General features: G+C 40.4%; 1 protein-coding gene across 1 annotated transcript in view; it reads left to right on the top strand.

Moving 5' to 3' along the window:
* antxr1c (ANTXR cell adhesion molecule 1c) overlaps positions 1-13,315 on the top strand; it is a 38,663-nt gene extending 25,348 nt beyond the window's left edge. The window contains exons 13-18 of the mRNA XM_072373495.1: positions 633-728; positions 1,624-1,662; positions 1,751-1,849; positions 1,959-2,126; positions 3,187-3,267; positions 10,387-13,315. Coding sequence (XP_072229596.1) covers positions 633-728; positions 1,624-1,662; positions 1,751-1,849; positions 1,959-2,126; positions 3,187-3,267; positions 10,387-10,650 — 747 coding nt within the window. The 3' untranslated portion in view covers positions 10,651-13,315. The remainder of the gene's footprint in view (positions 1-632; positions 729-1,623; positions 1,663-1,750; positions 1,850-1,958; positions 2,127-3,186; positions 3,268-10,386) is intronic.
* Positions 13,316-26,400: the final 13,085 nt, after the last annotated feature.

Here is a 26,400-nt window from a genome sequence, read left to right as displayed (position 1 = left end):
TATATAGTTGGGTGAAGTCACACCATGCTTCAACTGCCACTATTGAAACTTTCAGTGGCGATTGCCAGACAATTACCATATCAAAATCTCCAACTGTCACCTCATTAAGTTATTCTTAAAAGCAATCACAACATATTAATAGAAAGAGATCTGAAAAGCAATCATTTGGTTTCCGTGACAAGCTGTCTGCAGAGGGCCCCACTGCTGAGTTGAGATAAATCCCTTCATCTTTACCTCAAGATAGATAGAGGAAAGTCTAACCACATGTGATCCTCATCTGTGGTCTGTAATGGGAACCATGTTTGACTCATGGACGCCCCTCTCCTTTAAAGAGAGCAGTGTTAACAGAGGGATAGATTCAGGGATCACACAGTGTATATCAACCACTGTCACTGAGACAAAAACATGAATACTATAGTGACAAACTACAACCAGATCAGTCTGCAGGCCTTATTTCTTTTCTCTCTAATCTGTCATACCACAACAACGGCGATTGTGCTGCACATGTTTTTATTGTCACCACTAGTTCTGATCTCATACTGCTGCAAGTATTTCTAATAAATGTCAGATGAGTAGTCAGCCCTTCCTGGTTCAGTACTAATGAACAACTATTGTGTCTGTCTACTGACCAGTTTGATGGCACCATACTCCTGATCACCCTGCTGGTGTTGATCCTCCTGCTGGCCCTTCTATTCATGTGGTGGTTCTGGCCTCTTTGTTGCACTGTGGTAAGTAACTCCAACTAAAATCTGAACTTTCCTACCATCCATTTTCTATACCCGCTTAATCCAATTCAGGGTCGCAGGGGAAATCTGGGATTTGAAAGTTTAAAATGAAAGCACCTAAATCCCAACTAGCACAGTTCAAAGAGGCTTTGTCCAGGAGGAGACAACAGCAGAGCAAAGCTAAAGGACCAACAACTGCACCAACAAAACCAAGAGAAGATCACAGCTCACATCTAGCTGATACTGCTCCCAAGTGGCTGAAAAACGCTACAATATGTAGATGCCTGTTTGTGAAGAGCCAAAACACAGAGATCTGGCTGAAGTAGCCTGGTGCAGTGTGCCTCAACTTTGGACCCTGGGGGCCGCTGCCCTGAAAGTTTTAGATGCTTCCCTTACTCAGAAAACCTGGCTCAAATGAATGGGTCATTAACAGGCTTTTGCACTTAAGAACAAGAATTTAAGTAGAGCCATTTCATTTGAATCAGATGTCTTGGAACAGTGAAACATCTAAAACAAACAGGGCAGGTGGTCCCAGAGGGGCCGAAGTTGAAGAACACTGGCCGGGCGGAAGTACTGACCATATATGATTTAAATCTGCAAAATATGAAAAAAGTGATACTGCTCATTCAAAAATGTATAGAGGAAAAACAAAACACCTTCCAGGTCATTGCAATAAGAATATTTTATCCCATTGAGAAGAGAAAAATGATAAAGAAAAATAAAAGTGAATGAAGAAAAGAGAAGGTATAATGACAAAAAAGCCTACACAAACTAATGTACAACCTGGTTTTAATTTGTGTCGCTACAGAAATGAAAAAACAGAAACTTACCCATTTATCCCCCTTTGTTGACACAATATACAAGGAATGGTGATTTCCTGTCTCCTGTTTGTCCATAGGTGATCAAGGAGCCACCTCCCCCACCTCCTCCTGAGCCTGTGAGTTAAAACACGCACGTGCACAAATAAACAGCATTAAGGTAATACCTTAAAAATGTTGTACCTGATTTTACTATGCGTCTCTTAGGAGTCCGATGATGACGATGGCCTCCCCAAGAAGAAGTGGCCAACTGTGGATGCCTCATATTATGGAGGAAGAGGAATCGGAGGAATCAAGAGGATGGAGGTGAAAAGATGATCCACCAAAGTACTGACAAAGAACCACAATTAAATCTACGAACTTCATTCACTGCCCCTATTTTGCCGGACATTTCGGCACCGTCTGCTGTCTGCAGGTACGCTGGGGAGGGAAGGGCTCGACTGAGGAGGGGGCCAAGCTGGAGAAGCCAAAGAATGCCGTGGTGAAAATGCCGGAGCAGGAGTACGAACCCTACGAGCCCAAACCCAAGAAACCTCACAACAAGAAGCCCCCGCAAAGCCATAAGTGGTACACACCCATCCGGGTAAATACGGCCACAGTTTCACACAGAATCAGCAGACAAAGGAGCACTGAACCCCTAAAAGCCTCTGTTATTCTCAATAGCAGCTTCAAATGCTAGCATTTAGTTTAGGAATGCATATTTGCCATCATAACATGAAATATTTTTTTAGAAACTAAAGAATCTGCTTTGTTTACAGTTTGACCACTTTGCGTTTTTTAGTTCTTGCCAGTCGGTCCTTAAATAAGCAAGTGTAGCAAAGCCTCCCAACCCACAGAGAGGCCTGAAAGCCTTGAGCTGAAGTTAAAACATGAAAAGCACCGCAGATGGAGTAACTTTTCACAAGACACCGGGGAGGAATAAAGCCTGCTCAGGCCATGTTTATGTATAATTAGTTGCATAAGCACCACAACCAAAGCCATTTAACTTAAACTGCAGACAGTGAGGCATTATTAAGTAGCCGCCAGCACAGTTTGTGCTTCCATCACATTCTACAACACATCTCTTCGCTGGCCTCTCATACAGGAGCAGTACTGTATCTGCACTCACTGGTACTGTACATTGAAACTTTCAAGACCGTATTTTCAACGCAATTTCCTCAAAGGTACACTGCAGTGATTCACAGGGTAATTTTACACTGCCCACTCCAAACACACACACCGACTGTGGGGCAAATACTGTAAATACTGAGCATCACCAGTGAAAGTAGATGTCAGGCTGTACTTTTACACCTTAAGATCTTCTGATGCACTTTTTATTTTAAAATCAGATTGAATCAGATGAATATGAAATCCCAGTTGCTGTATTTATCAACAATATACCATTACATCTATGCAGTGTTTTGTGTGTGTGCCTGCTGCTCGGTTGTAATTTGGGATTGTGTCGTAAGTTTGTGACAAATTGACCAACAATTGTCTTTTTTAGACTAATCGGGGATTGAAGAGCTTCTGTCATAGATAGAAGCAGTAATCAGCAGAGTCAGCTGTTGTTGTGTTTGTTTGGGATTCAAACCTGCAGACTCTCGTGTTTTATTTCCAGATGTGTCCAGATGTTGAAACTCTACCTTCCTCTCTGTCCTTTTCAGGGTAAACTGGATGCTATTTGGGCTCTGTTTCGCCGCGGGTATGATCAGGTCTCTCTGATGAGGCCTCAGCCTGGTGACCATGTAAGTTTCTCTGCATCAAATAATTTCAGCCGCTCTCCCCCCTTCATGCTTCCAACAGTGTTTTATATTGGTGGTGACACTCAGCTACAGTATATACAAAAAAATAATAATAATAATCCTCATATCTGACTTTATGAATAAAGTTAATCCTCATTAGTAACTGTTTCTTTGCCGTGAGACTCTTTGATCTCTCCAGATCAGTTCTGTTCCGCCACCAGTAATCATATCTTTACCTTTCCTCCTCGATCTCCCTCTATCGTATCACTTTCATTTTCTCCTCCTCTCTTTACTTGCCCCATCAATGTTTTTGAGGTAAGTGAATCACATGCCAGCCTTACTCACAGTTGTCCTTTCCAATTGTTTTTTTTTTTTTTTTAAATGACTGATTTGGTTGAAGAAAAAAGAGGGATATGAGTCAGAAAAACAAAAACAATACGACTCAAATGTCAACCTCCGGACCCAGCTGTACCTTCTTGCCACATAAAAACATTATTTTACGCATCAGAGGCCATGAATGGACTTGCCTGAATGTGCTTATTTTGATTCCATTATCTCGAGGTCACAAGTTAATCAATCTGTTATCTAAAGATAATGAAGCTCAAGAGTACAAGTTATTTCATCTTGTTTTCTCAAGATCACAACACACGAGAACCTTTTATCATAAGATAACATTGGTGTGATCACAAGGTGATTATGGAGATCTTAAAAATGAGAGATTCCCATGTTTACACCTAATTTGATTGTTCATTATTGTTGTCGAGACAGTTTGGACGGAAACACTATACTAGCATTGTGTTGTGTGGCTAGTTAGCCCTGATTTTTTATTGTATTTCACACAATGTAGTAATAATAATACCAGTTTTTGTTAAATGTTACTAAAAGAAAAGTTCACAGAATCAGTCAAGGACTTGTAAGAATCTGCTAATATTAGCTTAAGCTAGGATGTAGCAGCATAATGGACCAGACAAAATCACGTGGTAGAAGATGCTCATTAGCCTCAGAGAGAACACTAGTTCTGTGCAGCTGTGGATACAATAGTACAAGTCACCAGACATGGATTATTAAGCTTGCAGCTGACTTTAGAGAAGATAAAGGTCCATTCTTTACACCTCTGGTTTTATAAGGAGACAAAAGACATCACCCTCCAAGCTTTTCACTTTACGATAGTCCGTAGTACAGTATAAAAAAGTTTTATACTGTAGGTCTGGTCATGGACAGTATTTTCTGCTTTGTGTAACAGCTCCAGCTGCTAAGCTAACGTTAGCAAACAGTCAGTATCCTACAGCACATTTGACAAAATGTGTCTTGATACATGTAAGTTCCTAAGTTGTGCGATTATCCACTCTAGGGTGAGAAAAGCCAACATCAGGTTCCAAAATGCCAGTTTTAAATGTCCCCTGGTGTTTTCAAACTGCTTCACTCATTCATACAGATGACTCACCGTGCCCTCCCTTCCTCCATCTGTCAGTCCGTCTCATTCACTCTTGGTGTTCCTGAGCTGGCTAACACCTCAGCTGGGCCATTCCATGGTGTTGAGCCAATCTTGGTCTCACACCTGCTTCATATTAGATGCCATAAATCGGATTAAAAGCAGAACTCCAGCACACATCCTTGTAGCTCAATGGAAACAGGTTTTTTTTTTTATCCTTTCTGGCCTTAACACGTGAACCACATGGTTCAGTTTTAATGACCAGAACTTTAATCAAAAAGCACCAGATAATAGTTGGGGCTGAATGTGGAGATAAAATGCGTGTATACGCGGGCCAGAAAGCTCTCCGGGGATCTTATAAATTCTTCAGACACATCCAGCAAAGTTTGTTTTATTGATAAAATGTGTTCCTCGTAATTTCCAGCTCCACTAGTCATAATGGGCTCTTTTTAATTCAGTGGTAAGGAGATAAATGAAGAGTGTATACTCCAAGCTTTGTTTATGCTAGCAGCACGATGCGTAAGGTACTGTTGTTGTGGCATATTAACAGAAAAAGTGCAGCAGGGGGAAAAAAAATAAACAAAAGCTGTATGCTGAGTATTTGCAACGGGCTCAAAGAGCAAAGTCTATGCTGAACTTTTGAAAATATGTCTGAAAAAATTATTTTGGTTGCACATTAACAGCTGCCTATGGACATCGGACCCATAGGCAGATATATGGACCCAAGCACCAGTTAAAATCCTGCCACATTAACAGAAACTTTCCAATGGTCTTTTTTATAACAGAAATTCCACATTTTAGAGTGTTTTCTTGGCAAAACAGTCAGGCACAGAGACAGATAATCACTCGGCTTTCCCTGAGACAAAAAAAAGAAAAGAAGTCTCCGTTAGCTTACAATTCCATCTCTACCCAGGCAAACTGGTGGTGAGATTACCCAAAAAAAAAGAAAGAAAAACTACTTGCACTTGATTTCTGCTACCCAGAAAAGCTTTTAGACATGGCTTCATGCATAAGCTCTGCAATGCTTATTTTTCTGTCCCTCTTTCCTCTCACATGACGTCTCCCTTTTAAGTCGTTTGTGGTTTGAAGAAAGCTGCAGAAAGATCTTACAGTCCAACAGGCAGGCTCGTCTCCCGGTGGTGTAGTGTTTTATTTCAAGAGGAAAGAGGGAAAGCGGGTGAGACACCTTGCAGATGTTAAGATTAAAAAGATAGGCACATTGCCAAGGGAACAGCTGAATGTAACACTTGATAAAAGACCTGGCTGCCAGGCTGTTATTCAGCCTCAGGTAGTGCACAGGGAGAGTACATCTATCATCAAGCTACTTTCAGCTATTTCATGCTAATAAATGAGAATTTTACCCCCCTGCTACAAAGAACTACTATTAAAAAAAGAAAAAAACAGATTATGAACTTGGAATATTAAATCTGTTTTAAATCAGCAAACCACATTAGCTTTTAGCCGGTGTCGACTTACACCATGGTAAGACAGGTAAGTCCTTTTATATGGCATATTAGGCTTTACTAGAGTTGAGATCATGGTATTTACATTTGGGGAAGTAGTTTGCCATTATAAGGCTGAGTGTCACTTAACCACATCCATGATGCTGACGTAAGAGTATACAGTATGAAACAGAGCTGGTGCCTGAGACCTTCTCATTCACATAAACACGAGCTTCCCCAGGGAAGCAGTTAGCTGGCTAAAGGACATGAGGTAATACCTATGGCAGGCGACTGCCAAGCCTGTCTCACGCACTCACACACACACACACACACACACACACATACACACACGTTTTGCCCAGACCTAGACAATTTTACGACCTTGGTAAGACTGCAGACAGTGGAGGAGGTCAGCGAGAACGAACAAGCAAGTGTGGTTTTCTTTAATCCAGGAAAATATTAAGAAGTTCAAACTGCAGCTAACACAGAACAATGTGTAAGAAGAAAAGCTGGGATGAAAAAAAAAACAAAAGAAACTCACATGCTTACAGTCTTTGAAAGCACAAAGTATCTAAAGGTAGGTTTCAGAATTGATTGCAAAAGCATGGACAGTATTTTCTGCTTTGAGATAACGGAGACATTTCTGCTAACAATGTGGATTAAAAGCTCTCATTCCAGCTCAAATTAAACAGTTCCTTTATCCGAACTGAACAACTTTGAAATGAAATCCCACAACACATACTGATGATACCAAATGGCCAAAGTATTTGGTATTGGTATTTGGTATTTGGTAAATACCAACAGTATGGCAAATAAGATGGACTTTCCATCTGTGGAAAAAGTCATCAAGAGTATCAAATTAAGCACAGAGGGAAGCTTACACTCAAAGTTGGGTAATTCCTGTAAATGATACAGAAAAAGATGTGGGACAGAAGAACAAATGCTAATCTGAGTATATGCGTTAGACTTTAAAATCCATGGTGAGGCTCTTCAGCTTGGCTTTTCGCAAAAATTCGTCCACTTCTTCATCTCATCATTTCTAGCTAATTCAAAAGACTGAGCTAAGCATTTGCAAGACAAAGGCCGAACAGCTTGCTTGGCGATATAGTATGGTTGGTGCACCAGACTAATGTCTCTAGTATTTATAACGTTACATTGTTAGCGGTCGGTGTGTCTTAGATGTATCGTAGAAGAAATGGACGTTAAGTCGACGCTGAAGGGCCTAAGTGTAATAGCACTGAAGGCTGCTAAGAGTCAGCAGAAAACACCTTCCATTCAAAAGTGTCAACTTCTTTCTCGAGATACTAGGTCAATACATTTGCTTTCCCTCAAGTGAATATGGTTTCATTATGACCCAAAACTCAAAGTTCACAAAGCAGTGGGTGCCTTCATGGCAGCTGTGTCCTTCTTTGGCAAGGGTTGGAACGAAGATGGACCATTAAATCGAAAGCTTCACCTCATGGCTCAGCTCACTCCTTAAGCATTCAGCAACTCAAGGTGAATTTAGTCCATCCCCGGCACCCAACCATCATCTTCCGAGTCCTAAGATCTCAAACTCTGTCTCATCATTGGGGAATATAGGGGTCAGAATAAGGAGATCCTCAAAGTGCTTCTTCCACCGCTGTACGATATCCTCAGTTTGGGCCAGCAGTTCTCCATCCAGACCAAGGACGACCTGGGATGGGCCCTACTTTTCCCTAATGAGTTGCCAAAGTTCTAGCCAGACCATCCTTGAGCTCAGCTGAAAGTTTAACAGTCCACAGTTAAAAACAACATAGCCCTCGAGCTTTTCGCCTTTCAGCAATTACGTTGTACACTCACAATGTGTTTCAAAACAAATTTTGGAAAAGTAAGGCATTTCAAGAAATTTGCTTACTCACCGAGTTGCCTGAGCTGGTGGATAACATCCTCATGTTTATACTTTAAATATGTGGTCACAGCCAGATAAATTAGCTTAGTATAAAGATCAGAAACAGAGGAGCAGCTAGCCTGCCGAATGCCTCAAACATATTGCATTTTATTTTCCTTGTTGAACAATAAAATGGCTAAATAGCAAAGTAGACATTTTTATTTGTTTTCAATTTCTGTGTTACACCAATGTAGCCGGCTACCAACCATGAATCTAAATTTGAAACAGACATTAAATTTCTTTCTTTCAATCCCTCAGCAAGACAGCAAATAAACACAGCTCTCAAGATTATTGTAACTGTTATTTATTTTCTTTTTTAAGGTTATATACAGCATTGTTCTTATTGTTCAAGATTCCTCAAAAAATAAACATTTTACCACAAAATGACCACAGAAATGTTCAACACAATCTTTATTGCGTAATAAGATTGAGAAGCTGCTTTGAGGGACTAAATTAGAATTTTACAGGATTCAGCTGCTTTCATAGACCTCCAACAGTTAAAAAAAAAAAAAAAGATTATTCATTTTTTTCTCAAAGGCAACACTGTTTCAACACAGGTATTCAGTGAAAAAGAAAACTCTTCGTGAAAAGTTCAAATAATTTGTAATTTGACAGTTATTGACAAAATGCCAGACTTCTTAAGTGGCAACAGATGAGAAACTGGTGGTTGCAGCCAGATTCTTCTGCTTTCGGTTGTTTTTGTGGGGTTTTTAAAAATCGATTCCCTGCCAGATGTGCCCAGTACGTGACATTGCTCAGTCTGCATTTGGTCAATTTTAGACATCTACCTTTTTTTTTCTTTTTCAATGGAAGCTCCTCCATCATCCAGTGTGCTGCTTTTAGAGAGTAAATGTGTAAATGTGTAAATGCTAGATGACTGGAGGAGGAGATAGGATTTCTATCTTTGATATTTTATTTACTCAATATCAGTGACATCTGCAGTGCTTTATCTGCATCAATGCTGTACTATAGGAGTAATATTAATCCAAATCCAAAGTCTTTGTTCCACCTGGCTTCATAAGTGACTTGAAATTCCTCTCCCCCATTTTCCATTATGTAAAACCATGATCCTGTGGCTCAGATCACACAGTGCTTATTAGTGGATTAACATTACTTCTCTCCACTTCTGCTACCAGCTACATGCAAGTGGAGAGTTTCTATGGCAGCAGCAACCTCTGTGAACTTACAGTAGTTTGTGGTTAGTTTAATATTTTATGAATTGCTCACACATACACTCACTCACACAGTTAAACACTAGCCTCTTCTTTTTTCACCATATGGCCTCGGAAACAGGAGTACTTTGGTAAGCGAGTCATAGTTGTTGGTACAGAACATTGGCCTAGCTGGGATAATTTGGAGTGTGGGCGTAAAAGCAAGGATTTATATGTAATCCGTAATACCAGCTGGCTACACACAACTACGCACACACAAACACACAAACATTCAAAGTACCATGACCTGAGCTCAACTAAGTTCTCAGGCCAGATGCACTTTAGAATTGACACCTGTGTGTGCATGTCCATTTTTACACCACATCTTAGTTGTTTTTTTAAAACTCTAATCCAAATCTACAGACAAGAGACTAATCTAAGATAAAACCTGAACCCTTGATCCCAAGACTGGGGGGATCTGGTGGTACTGATACTCTGCAGAAGGCCTTTTATATAGCACCAAATGACAACAAATGTCATCTCAAAGCACTTAAATAATGTAGTCCAATTCAAGTGCAAGTCCAATTGGAGTTCAATTCATTGTAATCTTAATCCAATGAAATCCAATGAATCAATTTCAAAATAATCCAATTCATTCATATAGAGAGAATACTTATAGTTCCTAAGTGCGTTTCTGAGTGGGAGACTCTCCACTGTAGATGTGCTCTCAAGACAATGAATACTCTGGAGTGGGACCTGAGTCGAGCACACAAGATGAAGGATGTTATGCAAAAAGCAGAAATCAGTGTTTCGTGTGCACCATGTTAATGTCTGTTTGACATTGTTTGTGTGGATATCAATACCACATGTATTAGGGCATATCTGCAAAACTGATGAGTCAATGGAAAGTAAGACCAGAGGTCAATAGAGGAGAGTATGAAGCATCAACACCTACTGGTGCATGCACTCACTCCAGAGGATAACCTGCTGTAGTTACATATATAATCTTTCTGTCTTTTCCTGGAGTTATTACTAAGTTGTTGGCTAGGCTATCTCCAGGAAAGTTGCATTCTCACATGCAGCACCTACAGAACATTTTCCATGGCTTCACACTTTACGATAACACAGACTGTCGAGCAGGAAATGGCGATGTTCCGTCTCTAATCTTACGTATTTCTTTCTTTGTAGGGTCGATGCATCAACTTCACAAGAGTAAAAGATGAGGCAGCAGCAGCCAAAGTTCCACCTCGCACTCCGATCCACACGCCTCCGCCACCCTCTCCAGACTACCGCCCGGTCACTTGCAGCATCCCCTCATCCCCCACCTCCACCATCCCTCCTGCCAGATCACCTCCTTCAGGCCAAATGCCCCCAGGACCACCACCATCCCGCACACCCCCGGGACTTCCTTGTCCACCGCCATCACGCCCGCCACCCAACCTTCTACCCTGAGTCACCTGCACCCCCTATGCACCAAACCAAGCACCTGCTTTGATATCACATTGATATTACCACCCTTTTGACCATTTCTTGAAGTTTGAAGAATGTGGTCCTCGCTGCCAAAGATGCTCCAGCTATAAGCCAAAGATCAAAAGTATTTTGAACCTCAGTCACACTGCGTTCTTTTTCTAGTACGGGATAGAGTCTCAAGAAAAAACTGGAGGCTCTTAATTTTAGTTAAGTCACAATGTGCAGCCAGCTTGCATGAAAATTTATAGAAAAAGACAATGTTTGAGTGGGTTCATATGAAATTTTATGGACTTTTGGGCGTTCTTTTAATGTGTAAATGCCAGTGTGTAGAGTGACCACCAAAAGATCAGGCACTAAAATTTTCTACTGGTTATCAGTGAGTAAAAAAATAAAAATGTATATATATATAAAATAAAATGACCTACAGTTTGATATGACATTGTGTGTCATAGAGACAGAGTGGCACGATTTGGCGAGATGTTTCACTCAGCATTGGCATTTTTCTGAGATCAGGGAGGATTGATGCTTGACAGCAAAGCATGTAGGAAAAGAAAGTCCAGAGAAGAATTTAGCATTTGAAGAAATTCCTTTGTTGTCTTTTTCAACTACTGAGTTAGGACATTGTTATTGAGAATTAAGGTGAACAGTAGGTTGGGCATGAAAGTCTGAAAACATGTTAAAGCAAAACCCGATTGGCTTATTTCTCTGTTGCTGTTTGGTGAATTATAGGTTTTGGATCTGGATTTCAAAGCAATTCTAATTGGTGTCAACTGTCAGGTAATACAGATCAGATTCATTGGATAAATATTGATTTTCTTAAAAAAAGATTCACCATTTTGTGTTTATATATATATATCTATACATATATGTATAGATATATGTATATACATATATCCAACAGCATGCTAAATCAAAAAATTCCAAATGATCGTTGATTTGTAGTATGGTTTAGAGGACAGAATTTACATGGAAGGTGTGTTTTTACAGTGTATGTTTGAGATCTGTTTTAAGCGCTACATTGATTGATAGCTTTGAGGCTTTGGATTTTGTTCATCACCATTTCACCTTGATGAATTTAGATAACAACAATATGGAGTTTGTTTGATTTTTCTTGCTTTTTAATATTTTTTTATTTGTATCAGTGCACATAGACTATTAGGCAAGTTAAGTACGTGTTTGTTTTGGGGTTTTTTTGTTGTTATTTTTTTGTTTTTTTTCCACGTCTGGAAGTTTAAACTCGTAAAAATCAAGCATCCAGAAATCAGGTTCAGGTCTCTCCTCACTTTGTAATTTTACTTTTTTTTTTTTTTTAAACAAAAAACAACACAATCCTGATACTGTACTATGGTAGCATTATGTATATTTTATGTCTTCAGTTATACCACCACCGGTCACAATGCAACTGCAGGGCAGTTCAAAGAGCATTTAATTTATTTTACTCCCCTACAGAAATAAAGGAGAGTAACTGAATATTGACAAGGTGTCCAACCACCAAGACGGACACTGTGTGCAGAGTTTAGAAACACAACAGCTAACCATTTAAAGGTCATATAAGTCATACCAGCATTTCTTGACACCTCGGCTACACTGTAAAACATTTAGCTAAAAGCTAATGAGAATTGGATCCATTTCCATGTCATGTACATTATAAGTAGCTCCTAGCTAGCGTATATAAAGATTTAGCTAGTGAAAGATGAGCTTGTTAGCAGTGATGATGCTAACAAGACAATGGTGGACATCAGCCGCTAAAGGAAATAATGACATTTTGACTTCAGAGTGTAGAAGAGAGGATGAAACTGCTGGAATTCCTCCTATATCCAGTTCCTTCTGGAATTTTCTTCAATTTCTTTTTCTTCTTCTCTCTCTTTTTTTTATGTACGTCATTCAATTGTGTCCTTTTACCGCTGTATTAACTACATGCATTCAAAATCTCTTGGTAGCACACTGTCGTTGAACCTTTAATGTGCTACATTTGGAAATCATCAATTTATTTGCCATGCTTTTTTGCAATCACCTTAAACAAAACAACTCAGACATGACAACCATACAGCAACACGCTAGCAATTTCTTGTATCAAATTAGCTAAATGTACCATATTCCTCAAGTCCCTGTTGCCATGTACTGATTACATGTCTGATTCAAAATGACAAAAATGTCTCCATTGCTCCATTTGCTCTATTGAGAGCTGTAACAAAGTGGTGATGGTTCTTAGTTTGTGGTAATTACATAATTAATTCTACATGACTTTTGTGTATTATGTCACACCTGTTTTATACCTTTTACATGGCATCATAAACAGATTTTGCCTTAAAAAGGAAGAAACTGTTTCCAGGTTCCAGGAATTATATAGTTTTTTCCGTGACATTTGTTGTACGATCAAATGGCCTTTTTTTTTTTTTTTTACATCTTGATGGAGAGGTACAGCTTTATATTATGCTAATTGATTTTAACTGTACAACACTAAAGGAATGCTCATACTTCTTCAGTGGTGGTACAGATTCATAACAGATACATTATAGTAACAAGTGTTTTTTACATGACCAATATAAACTGAAGTAAATATGAAAGACGTAACTGATTTTTTTTCTATTTTTGGCTGACATGACTTTTTTAACAGTATCAATAAAGGTTGACTCCTAAGCTTCTACTCGAATAACTGTCATCATTTTTGCTTGGACTTTTCTTATTGCTTTTTAGAGCTCACAGTGCACTGGTTAACTGCAATATTTCCTGTACTTACTCCTCACACATACAGTCTCCTGGTTTTTGGCTACAGCAAGATCCTCTGTATCTTAGCTTATTTACCATACATTTACCTGATGCTGTACATACAAATGCACTGTTCATCATACATCAGTATACCAGGAAGAACATAGGTGCTGTAAATACCATTGCAAATACAGTCTGGTTGATTAGGACGCACAAATCCTGGCAAATTACACCTTTATTTGACAAGCTGTCCCAGCAAGAAAAGCAGGCTAAAGATCACTGTTATGGAAGAGAGGACCAGAGAAATGTTTCCCACTGAATTTCTCCAAGCACATCTTTCTGTTGCCATAATGGGTTCACTACCTCCTCCTTCTGATTATAAGCTCAACAGTACATGTTTGATTTCTGCCTTCCAAACTGACATTAAAGAAAACACATTGTGCGCTCAGGGAGAATTTAAAAAACTGTTACTCTGGTTGGTAATGAATTTGATACAGCCAAAATAGCCCCCATGAGCACTTCTAGCAACGTAATTACTGTGGAGTCTGCGTTTTTTCCCATCTTCATGGAGCGGAGAAGAGGATGTGGGATGTTGAAAGAGGTCTGCCGAATCAGAAAAATCGAGAAAAGAATGGAGAAAATGAGGCACTAAGTCCTTCAAACAGGCACAAGGGAGCCTACGAGCTTACGAAAGCAAGAATAGCAGCTGGGACTCTCCCTCGACCCATCACCTCACCGTGCCTGCTGTAGCACCATTCTCCGTCCTCTATCTGTTTCAGTTCTGCTTACAATTTGAGTTTGTGGTTAACATTTCTAATTTTATGGATGGAGAAGAACTCATCTGTGTAAATTTGTAATCACTGAGAAGCTGAACCAAGCCAGAGTAATCGAGTCAAAAAAAAAAAACTTTCCGAAGCTGCAGTACTTGACACAAAAGTGAAAATGATGCTGATGCGAAGGCATGTTTGCATGGTTATGAAGTCGAGCATTTAATGTTAAAAATGTTTCTTTTATTCTGAGAGTAATCTTGCATGAGCGTCTGTGTCAGCTTTATGGCTGTGCACTCGCTACACTTTGTGGCCTTGATGAAAGAATGAGGATTTCTTTTCCACAGTCCCCTCAAACTGACGGCCAACTTTTTCTTTCTTTCTTTCTTTCCTCTTTTTTTGCATCCCATTTAGCTTTAACAAACAAAAGCCTAACTGCAGAGGGACGCAAATGGCCGTTTAATGGTCCGTCAGAGAAGCCACAACAATCATGTTTAAGCTACGGCTCTGTTCTCTGGTCTGGTTTGCAGATATTCAGACAATATTTGTGGGAAGTAAATTCCTCCCATCGAGCACCACCACGAAGCAGACGAGGCTGAAGGCAAATCTCTGCTAAATTTGCACAAAACATATCATTATATAAAATCTATAACAACATACAGCCTCCTGCCCCACATACAGTTCTAACTGAGAGCTGAAGGAGTTATTGCCCTTTAATTATGAGAACCCTGGAGACAACTGCATCATCTAGAATGGATGACATGTTTTCATCAGTTTGCTCTACCCTCTCTATGTAACTTATTATAATGATAATAATAAGACAATAGATTTCTTTCTCTTTCTTTTTTCCTCTTTCTTTCTTTCGTCCTTAAGGCAGAAGTTAACCGAAGCCCATAGGAATGTGCTGATGGCTGAATGTTTCATCTTGGTCTCACATTACCGCCCAGACTGAACCTCACTGACCCAACACACACACACAAACACACACACAAAGTTGTTTTTATATCTTTGTGGTGATTCATCATTGACATAATGCACTCTCCAGCTCCTTACTCCAACCACCACAGTTAAATAACTAATCCAAACTTTAACTCTAAACCTAACCTTAACCTTAGTCAGACCTTGACCACAGAAACAAGTTTTGACCCTCAAAAATACCTTTAATAACGTGGGGCTCACCATTTGGGCCCCATAAAACCTGTTGGACCCCAGAAGTATAGTGGGCTCCCGGTTCCTGGACCCAAGAAGCACTATAAAACAGTAACACACACACACAGATGTTGGTATTTGTCATTGTGCCTGTATTTTGATGCCCTTGGTATCCATGGTAACTAGTCTGAGTGCAAACAGCAGGCCAGCAAGATAGAAAGCTGTCCTGTAAGCATAGTGGTGGTTTCTGTGTGACTATATTCGCTCGGTCTAACTCTGTATATTACAGCATGTGGCTGGTCTTGATTCTGTGCATAAAAATGGCTCAAAATGAGTCGGTGAAGAGTTGTTCAGCGATGTTTCTACATTATAATGACAAAGGTTTTTTGGCTTTTCTGTTCAAATATCACAGTAAATTCAAACAAATGATGGCATTTATTTGTAATAGATAGTTGTTAAACAAATTACAACATTAAAAAACAATGAAATCCAATGAACAATGAAATGAAACATTAAAACAACAACTTTAAAACCACAGAGGTATGCTGTGAGACGTGCTAACCAGAAAGCGAACGGTCAGTTCGTGAAGATGGTGCAGACGTTTTTACCAATCCAAAGCGACAGGGGATTGGTAAAATCCCCTGTCGCGGCCCTTGCTGAATCATCTCTGTTACCAAAAGGGACTTTTCCCTCAGCTGAATGCAGCTGTTTTAGCAAATTTTAGCTATTTCTTTCTTCCCTTTGTTAATGGTGCTCAACCAAAAAGTGACTGAACATAAAACAAAACGTTTCAGACTGAGGATAAGAAGAGGGGCAGTAGAGATGTACAGTTTGTGAAAAAAAAGTATTTTACTTTTTAAACGTAAGAAGGTAATTTAGGTTGGGCACCAACATGTATGCTTTGACACCTCAAAACACGAATGGTCAATTATATGACTTTAACAGTATTTTCAGGTTTTAAGGTATAAAGCCAGAATTTCCCAACTCTGCTTGCCAACAGAAGACTCCAACTTGGCCCCTCCTCCCCATATCTGCTTTTATTAAATAAATAAAGCCTAATATCCCTGTTGATTGACAGCAATACATTTCTAAAGTACAAAAGATCACATACACACCTTCGCACTGTCACTTTTCTCTGTTAATGACTTTACTGAGCAGATCGGTAACGTCAGTCACTTTTCATACTGTCAGACATGAGATGGATGGGAAAGTATGGTGAAAAAGTAATGCCTTATGGCACAATGCAAATTGTTGTTTATTCATGTTTGGAATAGCCTAAATTATAGTTTTAGTTAGTTAGTGGTTTACTCCATTACTTGTTAAATCAAGCTAGCTATTGAGCTCGAGCTCAAAATCAACTGCTAGCTTGAAATCTCTCGGGATCATCATCGGGACATTAGTGGTAACATGCAGCAAAACAACCTAATTTTGTCTAGATTGTTGCAAGATGGTGTACAAGCACGGGAAGAGCGAGACATTATGCTGGTAGGAGGGAGTATAAAAAGGTTTAAGCAGCCTCCAAAACAGCAAACAAGTGGGAAAGTGGGTGAATACAACAGACTTCCATAAAACCCCTCTGCCTGGCAGTGCTCAGGCTTTAGATGTCAAAACGGATTCTCACTGGCCAGCTTTGAGAAAGTATGCGTTGGTTAAACATTATTGGAAAGTTTAAGTAATAAAGTTGTTCCCGTCATCACTCACACGTTCGCAGGTGTATATAAGGGTGCCAGATTGAGCAAAAGCTGACATGTAACTGTTGCAAAAAAAAAAAAAAAAGAGAGAAAGAAAGAAAGAAAAGAAACCACACCCCGTTGTTACCGTGTAGTTCTGTATGCAGCATCGGCTTGTAATAGGCAACAAAAATTAGTGAAGCAGCCATCGTGCCAGCTCTGCTTTGCTCTGAAAGGAATTACAGTTCCGTGATGCAAACGTGGCACTAAAAGCTGCCCTCAATGGCCCCAGTCCACACAAACACCACTCCTCCCCCTCCCTACTTCCTCTCTGTTCCTGCCAAGCTAACACCACCACTCAGGCCCCAGGGGCAACTTGTGTGGCACAGACTCCCCTCCCCACCTCCCCTCGCATGGACTCACCCAGACCTCTCTCAGCTCAACGATACAACAACATGTGCTTCATGTTTCTTTTTGCCAGTTTTAATTTTGTTGTTGTTGTTGATTCTTGGGCCGCTTTTCTCTTTTGAGGTAGAGTAATGCTGAAGGTTTTCCAGGTTGAATCATGTTTGGCTCAGACTGTCTCCAGTGAGCTGCACTGGACCTTTTGACTTTTATGACCATGCAACCCCCTGACTGAGGAGCAGGAAAGTACAAGAACGATAAACAGAAAACACAGCTTGCTCCTCCCACACACACAAACACACGCATATGGAGTTGGTTGTCGGGGATCAAGAGAAATAAGAGCGGCCTGGTTTACAGAGTTAAGAGGACAGAACAATCATGTTTTAGCAGAAGTTGTTTGTTAACAGATTAAGATGATGGAAAAATTTGCTCAGAACTGATCCTTAAGTAAAAGTGCCGGTACAACACTTTGAAAACTAAACTGTAAGGAAGAATTTCCAGCAGTAACATGTTCACATTTCATGAATGTATCTCTTCGAAGTTGAGCTTTTTCCAGCACCTTTTTTCAATAGTTTCATCAAGCGACACCCAACCTAGTGCGGTAGCGGATTACCTCGTGAAAAGTAATGAAAATAGGAAGAGTGAATAATCTCAGAAGTGGTACTTCAGTGCTGTAGCTTTTAGCTCAAATGGAAGAAGAATATACTGTTGTATACTGGGGTATTGCTGGTTGTGCCGCAGAGGTCCTGAGTCCGAAGCGGGGCGAGCAGGCAGGTAGGCCACAAAGACTGCTGAGATGAAGTCTGGGAAGCCAGAGCAAGGAAACTGGCACAGTATGAAGTGAGGCAATCCGGCGAAGACTGGTTGCTCCTGCAGGTCCTTAAGAAGACGCCTTGATGAGGACAGACGAGGAACAGGTGTGAGAGCAGGAGCTGACCAGACTCCGCCCCGGAGTTCCTGGAACCTGCTCAGCCCCACCGAAGGCTCAGAAACAAACACCACAGCAAAGCATGACCGTGACAGTTTCAGGTGGATTTGATCCAAACTTTTGAAATGTTACTATAACAGAGTGTGTTTTGGGTTTTATTCTAAAGCCTGCCTCCCTCATGACTCGGTCACCTGCTCCCTGTTGTCTCCCCTCAATAAGTCACACCTGCATCCAATTGTGTCTTCCATGTGTATAAAGACTGTTTATTTCTTCCTGTCCCAGTTTTCTCCTCAGAGATAAGTGTTCCATGATCGTATTGTCTTGCTTTTTTTTTACTCTGCCTTTGCCCTGTGACTCTATACTCGCCAAGTCTGAAAAGCAATCGCTGTAAACGATCAAATAAGTCATTGAATCTGAGTTTTGCATTTGTACTCAAAGTGTTTAGTTGTGTTAGTTGCTTCATACAAAAGCACAAAAAAGCTAATTACCTGATAAATACATACATTCTCGTGATATTTGTATTTTCAAAACACGAAATCTTGATTGAGCTCACTTAAAATCTAAAGCAGACTGCATTAGCTGACTTATACTGTTTCAGCGCATGTCTTGCTTTAAATGCTTTTAGTTTTTTCTTTTGGCTAAACTTTGTAACGTAAAGTACTTTGTAACCCTAGTTTTTTCAACAGGTGCTACATAAACTTAAAAATCAACATTTAGTTTACCACGTTGCTGTTTTTTTCAACTAATTTCAAAAGGGGAAAGTTAAAATTACAAATCTGGGTAGATCTAATGAGAAAGGTTTAAAGACCCTCCACTTTTAACACTACTACTCTCCTTTCAACGTGAAAGAATGTACATTTGCACTGTGACTGCATACACTATCTTTCCGACTTCCACATCCTGAGGCAATCGACCCTCCCCAGAGTTTTACATCACTAGAAGGAACAGCAGATGGTTTAAAGTAATTGACATTAATATAAACTCCAAACTCAAGGAGTACATACAAATTAGTACTTTATACTGGACTGAGTTCTCCTGCAACAAATGTTCTCATGCGCACACATACTGTTCTAAATTTCCTGTGACTACAGCAGGTCTGGTGTGCATTAATCCCCACAACTAATTATGAATCAAAAGTAAACGAAGGAAAAGCATTTGCCTCATCAACCCCTTTTTTCTGCCATTTAGCAGCTGCCCAAGTGTGGATGTGATGAAGAGCAGCTGGTTTAAGGCACCATTAAACCGCAGCATCTCGATTGAAATCATCCACTGTGTTACGGAGAAGAAATGGAATTATTAAGGTGTGACTGCGACCGTGGTTAAACACGGGATGAGTTTTGTAGTATACAGCAAAGTTGAACAGTTTGACCAAAGAGAAGAGAAGAGAAAAGCAGACATTGTCTCCAGTGGTTTCAGTGGAACGGGCTTTATGTCACAGATAGTGTTAGATTTAAACACCCCTGATATTTATAGTCAAAGAAAAGTAATCACAGGCTAAAGACCAAGAGTAGATGTGGTATGACTGAATGGAAAATACATCCACACAGTCACAGACCAAATTGAATACGATTACGTTAGAGCCACTGCAAGCATTACCCAAACGGCTGGACTGTCAGTGATCAAATTGCTTTGTGGGTAGCATCTGTGCCAGAGGAAGAAAGAAGGTTCTTCTGCATTCTGACTCAAAATAACACTAAATCACACAGAAATATGCAGAAAGTAAGGTTTTATATAAATACACTAGGCCCTTCTATAGGTGGCTGGAGCCAGATAGACTCAAACTGGTCAGTGCTTTATAAAAATAAAAAGTGTTGCACACTAACTGTGCCGTAGCTAAATGGTGAGGGGATTTTTTGTATGGGTTAGGTGTAGGGTTTTTGAACACACTGAAGAATAGGCAAAAAAACTAAAATCCTGGAAAAAAGACTTCTGAGAACTTCTCAGTTAGTCTGACTCACAGGTCTCTGACCTCCAGGTGACCGTTCCCTCATCTGTTTCCTTAAATATGTGAAGATTTTCTGTTTGATAGAGATCACATCACTGTCTAAGACCCCACAGGCCACTGAGTGATTCACCTAAGCTTCAGTCTGGTACAGGGCAGCCTGCTTATTACAATGGAGCTGCACAGAAGCTTTCCCATTGGCTGTAGGGGAATGAGGAGATAGTTACTTAGGCTCTGAGTAATTGAATCAATCTTCTACCATAAACCTGCTTTGGAAAGAAAGCATGAGTGTACGCGTGTGTTTAGCTGGCACAGTTGGGCAGCTTTGTGGTGGGGGTCAGTCGTAGAGCCTGAGTCTTGGCTCCGAAAGAGGACAAAGCCGTCTAGTCAGTGTGTTGTGAGTTCACTTAATTGGGTTTCTACCTACACACTCACCTGTCCAGGCTGTGTTTTTGTGCCCCTGAAATGGGTACAGCCAGCACTTCCTCCACATGCCACTGTTTCCGTTTCACCTGACGTTTGTCACTGCAGTTTTCATAATGTTAGCGTCTAGCTTGTCATGTCTTTGCAATGAGAGGTATACAAGCAAAGTACCTCTTTAACCAAGCCAAAAGCTCAGTGCTCCTCTCTCTCATCTGAACAGGTCTGCAGACTCCAAAACCCAAGGCAGCAAAGGTCAAATATTAACCACAAGGCTTCAAATAGCCTTCAAACCAATGACTTATGTCACAGTGGCTATATCTACAGTTGAGTAGATGTTACATAAGTTTTAAGTTGTACTTCATTTCTTTATACAGGATATTACCATGGATATTACCATGGAAACATTGTCTGCCGCCTTCTCAATCCGCCCATACCCATCATCCAAGATGTCTTGTTCCACCATGCCGCATCGTTGGAATCTTGTCACCATATATTTGTTACTCTAATTATAATACACCAATAAATTTGGTGTCATCCTTTCAATTGTTCTCTCCATATTGAACAGCAGACAGTGTCTGAAATGGATGTTCTTAAAGGGGAACTCTAAAGTGGGCTGTGCGAGACACGGACTGGAGGGTAGAATGAAGGCAGAAGTGAGATTTAAAAGACTGATTGGCTTGATGCGTTGCAGACGGGAAGGCCGATTAGACCTGTGCAGCGCTGACCTGTGCTAAGCCCTGAAACACGGCCTTGCTTTAGAACACCCTCCATAGGATCTGCTCTTAAAGGCTCTGTGACGTGGTCTGTCAGGCCACAGGGTGACCAAGTTCACAGCACTGGTTTACGGTAGAAAGTATTAGGTGGCTCACTAACATACAGTAATATGATATTAGAGAAGGTTTAGGTGTGAGCCAGGTGAGAGTTAGGTAAGTGGATGAAGGTCCATTGAGAGGGGGAATGTTGAGATTAGCTTTAAAACCAGCATAACGAGCTCTCCAAGCGCACGTAGGCTTGTATACACAAACACTCACAGAAATGCTACTGAGCCCTGTTCTTAGGGGATTTTACTTCATCTATTCTGGACAAAAGTCTGCTTTGCATAACAATCCGCTGAACTTATCCCACAGGGAGCACACACTCCTCTCATAAACGTTCTCATGACTCATGAATGACCTCCAGTTTTCGGTAAGTCACCACATCATTGTAGGTTCTTCAACATAAATTCTGGATTATGTTGAAAGGCACTACTGTTACTGCTGCTGCTAAGAAACAAAGCTTATTTTGGAAATGGCACCAAACACAGCCAAACACAAGGAAAACTCACCATTCTTCTGCCAGCCAGAAGATAACCAAGTCATCAGAGTGAGCTAAGCAGAAATTTGATCTTGAATTTTCCTCAAAATATTTTCTTAGAAGAAAAAGAAATAATAGCTGAAGAAAAAAAAAAGAAAAAAGGAGTTAGCCTGGGATGGAAAAGAGGGAAGGATGCAGGATGAAGGAGGCAAGATATGCAGCTTTAGGGTTTAACCACACAGAAAATCAAATTACCATCAGAAATCCATAGTTCTCTTGCCCTTTTCTTAGTTTGGGGAATTCCAATTCAGTCTAATACATCAAATGAAAAAGGCTCAAAGTCTTTTTTTTCCCCCCAAACTGCTGCTCTGTTACAGGGGCTCTAAATATTACTCAGAAATACAATCTTTTTACATCAAAACAAACCAAAAAGGCAAAATATCAACTACGACCTGCCAACCAGGGTAGCAGCTTCAAATTGTCAGTGTCTTTGATAGAGAGCATTAGCTTAATGTTGTCTGTCAAAAGACAACAAACTACCTTAAAATCATTTACTGTGCGTGTGACGGGAATCACGTTCAACATAGCCAAAAGTAAAGTTCCTGTTGGAGAAGCTGACAAGTTAATTTAACTAATAGTTCTTATCTCCCTTCCTGCTAATGCTAATGTTTAATAATATATTAGCTAGCTAGCATTTAATGTCAGTGGTTTTGAGTGTTGAGCTTGCTAATGCTACAGTTGAACATGTTCATTGGGATTTGCTTCTGATTCTCCAAACTTAGGGCACTTGGGACTGCTGTCATGGCAGATAAAATAATGACAAATCATAAATACATCACACAACCCTACTTGGGAACAAAAAAGAATTTTAAAAAATGGGTAAATTGCACTGAAAACTCTGTTTTCACCTGCCTACTGTATTTAGTCCCACTTGGTCTAAGCTTTTGCACTGTAAGCTGATAGTCAGAGAAACTAAAAGCAACCAGTGTTGGAACATCACCCTGTAGGTCGGGAATTTCCACATTTGAAGGGGAACAGTAATGGTGAAATTAAACAGAAATGATGTACATGCACACAAATTCCGAAAAATGTCAGCTCTGACTTTGCAGTTTTTTGGGGAAGATTAGAGTGGAACTTCTGTGGTTTTGCTGCACTGAGGAAAAAAAAAGAGACACTCTCATTATGTAATGGGAGTTTAGTTGGAAAAAAAAAACAAAAAAAAAACCCTGTGACATTTTTATGACACCAGTCTCTGACCAGGTCGTCTAAAAGCCCCCTGCTGTGGTGTCGGCTCATTGTGGAGGAGCAGAGTTTAGGGTAAAGCTGACTGAAAGAGTGACCGCAAACACAGCGCTCCCTGTGAATTTCCAACGTCAATAGGGGCTTTTTCCAGGCCCAGTGTACCACAACCCACCAGAGACCCTATGTTGACTGTATATAGAGACAGCTGAGAGTTGCACTCCTTGAAAATTCCCTTCTTATGGGTTAGCAGCTAATGTTGGCAGAAACAGTCTCTGCACAATGTCAGAAAAGCTTTCTTTGGCTATTACAAACTATCGAATAGAGTTGACACAGGAAGTGAGGCATTTTACAGCTGGTGTGAGTTTGTTATAAACAGATGGAAGGAAGCTAATTATCAAAACCTGCTCAACACAGTGTTTAGCAGAATATGAGACGAGCAGAGTCTATAGGTGCTCAAACGTCTAGAAACACTTTATAATTGACTCTAAGGTAGCTGTTGAGAAATGTAGGGAAGAGCTGTGGGAGTGTTCTGCAAATTTTAAGGGCAGAACCGTGCATTCACGTCCCATAAATGCTTTTTTTTTTTCTTTCACCCAGCTTTCAAGTGTATGATCGTGAATATTTTCTCTGCTTTGCTCTTTATTTGCTTTCAAGTAACACACATGCTGTAAATCTTCCGAAGATGTTCAGGACAGAAACAGAAAGGGCTGTGTGCGCTAATGTTCCTGACTTTGCCCAAGAGGCAACTGGTCGCTATGGTATTTACAAAGGAGGAGGGCGCCATCTTGTGGTAATGACCCATGTGGACTTGCTGCAGCATGCAATACAAAAAAACCCTGTTCATCTACCTTTCTGGAAGCAAAAAATCCAAAACACAAGATATATATAGATATATATATATGTATTTTTTTACAACAGTTTGATTTTATTCAACAAATTAAAAACACAATTTAAAATGAAATCAGCATATAAATGAACTCCCCAAGTGTAAAATCACTGTCATTCACCAACAAGGCATGTCCCTAATATTTCTCGCTTTACTAAATAAACCCAATGTTTCAATCACTTTTTTAAATTTTCTATTCTTTTCTTCTTTTTTTTTTTTTGAAAACAGACTGCTGTAGACACTTTGAAAGATGTGTTTTCTTTGAATGCTTTAGATATGGCTGTTTTTTTTAGGTGAAAACAACAAAGCAACAAGCTTTATCTAATCACTATTACTGAAGGGACTTTCAGTTCTTAAAAGGCAAGTATATTCACTGATGGAGCTCTAGTTATTGTTAGAAATGTAAAAGTGTCCTGCCTGTTATGGCTTTTACAATCAGCTTAGTAAACTATTTCATATGCAATTCATAAAGAAGACGTGCGCGAGTCTTCGTGTTTTTTGTCTGAGTAGAGTATTGCATTATGCTCACATATGCAGAAGTGTGCCTGCATTTGAACGAGAGCTTGTGTATTTGCGCAGACTGACGTTGACCACATTCAGGTCGCTCTGTGCGTGAAGACCGAGGCTATTCGCTCAACTCCAGACTGACTGATACACGAGATTTGTCGAAGCAAATTCCAGCTCCCCAAAAGTGAGATTTAATGGGATTTTTTTTTTTTTTTTAAAGTACGCCACAGTTTTACGAGCTTAGAACAATGTTCAGTTGTTGTGGGCTGAGACAGAGGAGCAAAATTCACAGCTTGAAGAAGCTAAACACAAACTCTACCTGTTGCTATCATACATCTAACTTGAAAGAGTGAGAAATGACCTGTTAAGACACGAAGAAACACGAGAAGACACGAACTTCTGTGAACAAGAACGATTTCAGCTGCGATGTGCTGACAGGAATCCAACACTGCATCTTTAAGGTTTCTCTCTTAAGTTAGAGACACATTTTTAACCATTATCTGACGGACGTTCACGTCTCTGTGCTGAATAAAGGTCAGAAAAGAGCAAATGGATGACTTTACTGAAAAGCCATGCAGACATAGTCCATTCGAAGTTTGCCTAATTGGATCGTAACTGATTTAGCACGGTTGTCTCTGAGCCCTTTTTAAATGGTTGTAATATGTAATCCCTTTGAGTTTAACATGACACAATGACCACCGCTCAGTGTCACTAGTATCTAAAAACACCCACGTGTGGCTCACTTCAGCAAGGACGCCGCAACAGGAGATGCCATCGATAGAGTTATCAGCGGAAGGTTCCTCCAAAAGCTGGCTCAGGGACCTTCGTTTGATCAGCAAAACAGCTGCCATTTGTAATGTTCAGATACTACAGAGAACATGAGCAGTCCAGCCGGGAATACACCTCCAAATAACTCTTAAAACCACCGCTAAGCTGTTGCTCATCTGACACAGACGTTAGATGACTGCAGCCCGACAACCTGGAATCTGATCAGCTGATGCTCGATGAAGTCTGCAGAAACAAGAGGCAAACAAAAATGTAACCAGGTCTGTGTCCGTTTGTACTGCACCGAGGAAAAAAAATGCTTTGCATACAATGGTTATGCGATATCCCTTTGAGAGCCGCTGGTACAGGAAAAAGAAGCGGCCTCGGAGCTGAAACTGTTGGAGAAATGTGAGCGGTGAGTGAAAACAAAGCCCATCAACTTATAAATAACATTATTTTACCCATAAAGAAGGTCTGAACACTCAACTGTTTTTAAATCAGACGCATTCTGTCTGCAGTGACTTTTTCCCTACCCAAATACCTCATCTGGCACTAAATGCACCTCGCCAAACACGCCGACATGTTTGAACACAAAGCTGCCGAGTAGTCCACAGTCAAAGGATAACATGCGCACATATGATCCTCAGCAGTGAAACAGCTCAGTCCAGGACTCGTGTCATTGGTGATGGCGGAACTATCGAAACTCTGCGCACACATTTGTTCTGAACTGCAGCCCATTTCAAACTGTTTTCACCGTTTCATTGTCAGGCCTTGAGGAAACTTGAGCGGACAGCACTGATTCCGAGCCATTTTGTTCATCTCCTCTGGCATGCAGCTGGCGACAGGGCGCCTGGCTCCTTTCCTTTTAAAGGTTTTTCTTCGCGCCACAGCAGGGCTCACTCAGAATCAGGGAGAAAACAGTAACTGCAAAGAGAAGACACCTGAAACTGGTGACGCACTCGAAGGCAGCTTACATGACACCAAATATAAGATGTTATCATCTGAAATGGTGAATCTGGGTTGGCCGTGCAGGAAAATGTGATGAT

The sequence above is a fragment of the Leuresthes tenuis genome, unplaced genomic scaffold (assembly GCF_036924035.1).
Source record: "Leuresthes tenuis unplaced genomic scaffold, fLeuTen1.0.hap1 SCAF_20, whole genome shotgun sequence".
NCBI classification, from domain to species: Eukaryota; Metazoa; Chordata; class Actinopteri; order Atheriniformes; family Atherinopsidae; genus Leuresthes; species Leuresthes tenuis.
The sequence above is the reverse complement of the archived record's forward strand: the minus strand, read 5'-3'. Positions and strand labels throughout refer to the sequence as shown.